Raw genomic sequence first — 4918 nt, forward strand, 5'->3', positions numbered from 1 at the left:
TCATTAACATGATGTTAAAAGGTTTCTAACGATCAACCTGTAGGATTTCTTGGTTATTTTAAAGGACACATTCTCACCATTTATGCTAGATAGTTGCCATACGACATTTACAGTATTTGAGCAACCCATAATTGGTTCCAGCTAACGGAACGGCAATGCTTGAGGTCCTTCTCCACCAGTAAAGCTGGAATATCGCCGTATGACCTTTACTGTGTTGGTGCGAAGTGTATCCTCCCCCTAAATTTAGGCACTTGCTAGATCCTTGAGACGGACTCAAGAATGATTCAAATAAGCTTCAAGCTTTCCTCTTAACAAGCAAAAATAAATATTAATTAATTACAGTATTTTTAATTATTATTTATTAACAAAAAATTGAACTAACTATTTTGTGATAAAAGTTTTTTTTCAAGGAAAGTATTTTACTTTATAGCATTATCAATAATTCAATAAATAAATAGTAAGAATTGGTCAATATAAGAATATAGTTTTACACAAGAATTGTGTCTCTGTAACAGAACGTGGTCAAAACCAATTATTTTGGAGTAATGTTAGTCTCATATCAATCAAAGTTAATTTCTAGCGTACAACAAGAAACCACTGAATGTAGTGTATCGGCCGTCACCATCGTTTCCCTCCAGAGCACCTTGTGATGCAGCCTCAATCCAAACTGGCTTTCCCTTAACCACGTGTATTATTGCTGTATTTGTACCCTGAACATCATGATATGTGCTCACACCTGTTGAAAAAAAGTTGTAATAAATATTTAATAAATGGAACATATTATCATGCTAAGTCGACGATGCTTTCAAACTTAGAAGAATGCACAAAATTATTTAAATACAAAAAAGCTCGGGTTAAACACGTAATGAAATTCCGAATCAAATAGTTTTAAAGAAAAGCGAGTAAAAATTATACTTATATAGAAATAAACGAAATTAATTTTACTTTATCACTCACTTTGTAGGACTTTATCTTCATGTACAAACTTGCAAATCAATGAAGTTTTCGATCTCAATCGCTTATTTTTCAAAAACGACATGTTTTGAAAATATATTTCTTGATTTCTTTTAGGACATCTCTCTGATTTTTTAGTATTTGAATGTTATTTATTTGGAATTAAACATATAGCGGTATGCACTATTTGGCGATACAACACAGAATTGTAGATTTTCTAACCAGTAAATGAACTTATTAGAAATTACAAGTAGACACAATAAATTTTGTTTAAATGTACCTTCTGCAACAGCTCCATTGACAATATTACCGTTGTACATAAGATTAACACGGACCTCATTTTTACTTCTCTGTGCTATGGCGTACGTAAACACATAAACCCCAGTCGTTTGTGTTCTAGAATATAAATTTATCAATATGCATTACATAAAATATCTCTATCATTCAAAATGTCTCAGCTGTAAACATTAAAATTACGTTTTATGGGGAAAAGAACATTATAAATAACCAGACTTAGACTCACTATGAAATCTACGTTACATTTATTTATTTTATATTTATTTATTTTATATCATCGATTAGCAAACACACAGTTGATGGTTCTATTGAAGTACATTAAGCTATAAAGTTAATACATACTTGAATTTAAAAACCTAAAGTGCAACACAAGTGTGTTAAAAATAGAAATAATAATAGAAATGAAAAAGTTGGTTTCATCCTACAGAACTGATGTCATTCTACGAATAGTTATACTGGGCACATCAATACAAAAAATTAGAAATCATTCATCATCTTTTCTCTTCATCAAACACATTTCGAGTAGATTGATAAGATTGCATAAGATGTAGTAATCATTGTGTAACAACCTGAACACCCCTGTTACTGCTTCATACCCGTCCCCATCATTCAGTAACACTTTGTCGAATTTCACATGTTGCCCTTTTCCAAGAAGATCGTAACGTTTGCTGAGAAATGCAGAAAATGCAATTTTACTTCCTCCATACCACGAACTTAAACCATTGTCTGGGTCTTTTACTGTTGAAGCTCCCAGTTCTGTGATACATTCGATCATATTATGTCTTGGTAAAATAATTAAGTGGATATCAGTTTATATACACAAACTTGCACTAATGAATTAATGAATGAAAGGAGCAATTAAGTATATGAATAGAATGACCAAACTAGTTTTATACATTATTTAAATGATGAATCTCAGTTGTGAGCGATTAACGCAGACCCGACATAATATTTTATTATATCACGCCGACTACAAGTTACCCTTCTCACATTGGATGTTTTGACAAAATGTGGTGACCTAGTATATTCAATATTAGGCTACCTGAATTTATTTGGGCAATATTAACATTCAAAATGGTCATCAGAATGTCCTTGCTAAAATATGACGAACCAGGTAGCCAGCGTGATATAACCTTTACAGGGTAAGTTACTGACATAAATTGGAAACTATCAAATAAGACTGATCATTGTGCAAACGTAGAGACACGTAAAATGCTTTGCAGTTGTACTTACAAATTTAAAGATACGAAACCAAAACGACATGGATACCACTTGATTACTATTACCATCATTTTAAAATTTCAACGAAATCGTCAGATTGGTAACCTTAAATGTCTTTATTTTTGTTGGATTTTAAATCACACAGATACTATAAACGTCTTACGTAAACGACAAATTTCCAGCATTACTCGTAGGAAAATAGCTCTGGTGCCCCTTCATGCATTATTTCAGGCACGTGCGGACACCTAAGAAGAAGCACCGACCCTCCGTAAGCAAAGTTCTTGACTTAAGCCCACAGCGTTGTGGGAAATGTGATTTGAAGTCGGCGACCTAGAACATTTTGCTACTGATGCTTCGCCGGTCCATAAATAACACAACCATTACCTGATATATCAGTAGTATCCTCTGAAACAGTTTCCAGATTTACATCTTTGTCCATGCTATTGCTTTCAATGGATAACTCTTCAACCGATCGAGCCGAAGCTACTGCCACCAGAAGCAAAATAAAAACTGGATAATTCATGACTCACCTATGAAATATAAAATTCTTGATTATTATTCTTTTAATTAAATTTCTTCTTTGGGTTTGTGGCTTAACAAGAAAAATATTCTTTTTGAATTTTTTGTCGTGAATATCTTTTAATATCTTTCATTTAAACTTTATCCAATATGTTGGGGGAAAAACGAGAATAAAGATCAACAAGGCAAAGGTCACAGGACGCAGCCCCCACCCTCCCCCGACACACCAAAGCCGTGCACCAAACCAAACCCGTGGGCGGCGAAAGGAGAGGGACACGTAATGTGTGAAATAATTAAAACTAAAACGGGCCCATATGGGAAATAAAGGGATAAGGGCTGTAAGGGTCAAAAGGAAGTGGGGGGGGGGGGGGGGGGTAGGGTAAAAATGAGAGAGGGGGTGAGAAAATACCTAGTGTCAAATACATGTTATTTTTATTTCAAATTTCAATTCATTTTACATTATTCACAATAAACCATTTATTGTTTAATGTTAATTGACTTGTGGCTTTATAAGTCACGGTCCCCCGTTGAGCGCCAAAAAATATTGTTTCCGCTAAGCGAAAATGGGGCTTGTTGCCCGAGGTGATTTTTTTTCGACATGGTGTAATGAAGTTTGTTACAAGTCAAATATGAGATACGATACTTAAAAGATACGATACTTAAAATGTTTATTTCTAAGCTAAAGGAAACCCGTAACTTGCACCTTCATTTTTTTGTAAATTTAGGCCCTAGAGACTAGGTGCTTGTACGAATGTTACAAAGTTGAAATATGACAGACAAAATATATGATAATGGCATTATTTGTTAATATCTATTAATTCTAAACTGTATAAAAGACAAATGCCTACATAAAGTACTTTTTTTTCGCTGATCAAAAACTGTAACTTGTGTTTACATTTTATTTTAAAACCTAAGTGCGCATGCGTTGTGACAATAAGCAAGGAAATTAAGTGAAAATATGAAAGGAAATTACAAATTACCATGAGAAGATAATTAATAAGGTTAAAAGCAGATAATTAATGAAGATTAAAAGCAGATAATTAATGAAGATTAAAAACACTTTTATACATATTAGCTAAGGCTATTGGACACGGGCTTTGAGTGTAAAGAAGTAAAACATGGAAAAAAAACTTTACAAAAATATACATTTATACCATACAAATACGTTTGTAACAAAAGCATGTAGCACCTGGCGTTTCTAAACCTGTAACATTAAAACCTATTCAGAATATTGAAAAAAAAAACAAAACAAAATACATAAATAAATAAATAAAAACAAGATCATTTCTGCACAGATGTTGCAACTTTGTAATACCAGTACTAGTAATTCATTTTAAACAATCGTAAAAATGCACTCGCCTTTGCAACGCAACACTATAATTTAAATATCGTTAAATATCGTCATCAAGTGTGTTAAACCATTTTGATTGAACTTACCAATATTCTCCAGATGATATACTTCTTTAAAAGTTGAAATTGATAATCCGTCTAAAATATAAACATGCACAATCCCCACCCGGATATATGAACGACAATTGAACAAATACAAATTCAATCGACAACTTGATATAATATTTAGTTGATTGGTGATTAGTGTTTCCTGTAGGAACGATAACAGTTTTGTCCCATTTAAACAATTCAAAAATTCGTAAAGTTATAATGTAAAAAACATTTACTTTCAGATTGTAACAATATTGTTGTTATATACCATAGAACAACACCCACCAAATAAAAACCAAGAAACCAAGGTAGCTTGCCTTAAACATCAATTAGGAAGACTATTGAAACATTTTTTATAAGAAAACTGTTCAAAATATATACATGTACTTGTATACTCTGGCAATAAATATATTTAAACTAACTTTGTTTTTGGTACTTAAGCTATGATTTAAATCAATTTAAACGATTCATGACTCTATGAATGTTA

General features: G+C 32.4%; 1 protein-coding gene across 1 annotated transcript; it reads right to left on the reverse strand.

Annotated features, from left to right (window-relative positions):
* Window positions 1-384: 384 nt before the first annotated feature.
* LOC132724026 (complement C1q-like protein 2) lies at window positions 385-4579 on the reverse strand. The gene is made up of 5 exons (XM_060708832.1): window positions 4429-4579; window positions 2857-3002; window positions 1821-2007; window positions 1235-1350; window positions 385-736 (listed from the first exon to the last, which is right to left on the reverse strand). The coding sequence occupies exons 2-5, from the start codon at window positions 2993-2995 to the stop codon at window positions 570-572; spliced, it is 609 nt and encodes a 202-aa protein (XP_060564815.1). The 5' UTR covers window positions 2996-3002; window positions 4429-4579; the 3' UTR covers window positions 385-569.
* Between the last annotated feature and the right edge of the window lie 339 nt (window positions 4580-4918).

The sequence above is a fragment of the Ruditapes philippinarum genome, unplaced genomic scaffold (genome assembly GCF_026571515.1).
Source record: "Ruditapes philippinarum isolate M1 unplaced genomic scaffold, ASM2657151v2 ctg6665_1_1_1_1, whole genome shotgun sequence".
NCBI classification, from domain to species: Eukaryota; Metazoa; Mollusca; class Bivalvia; order Venerida; family Veneridae; genus Ruditapes; species Ruditapes philippinarum.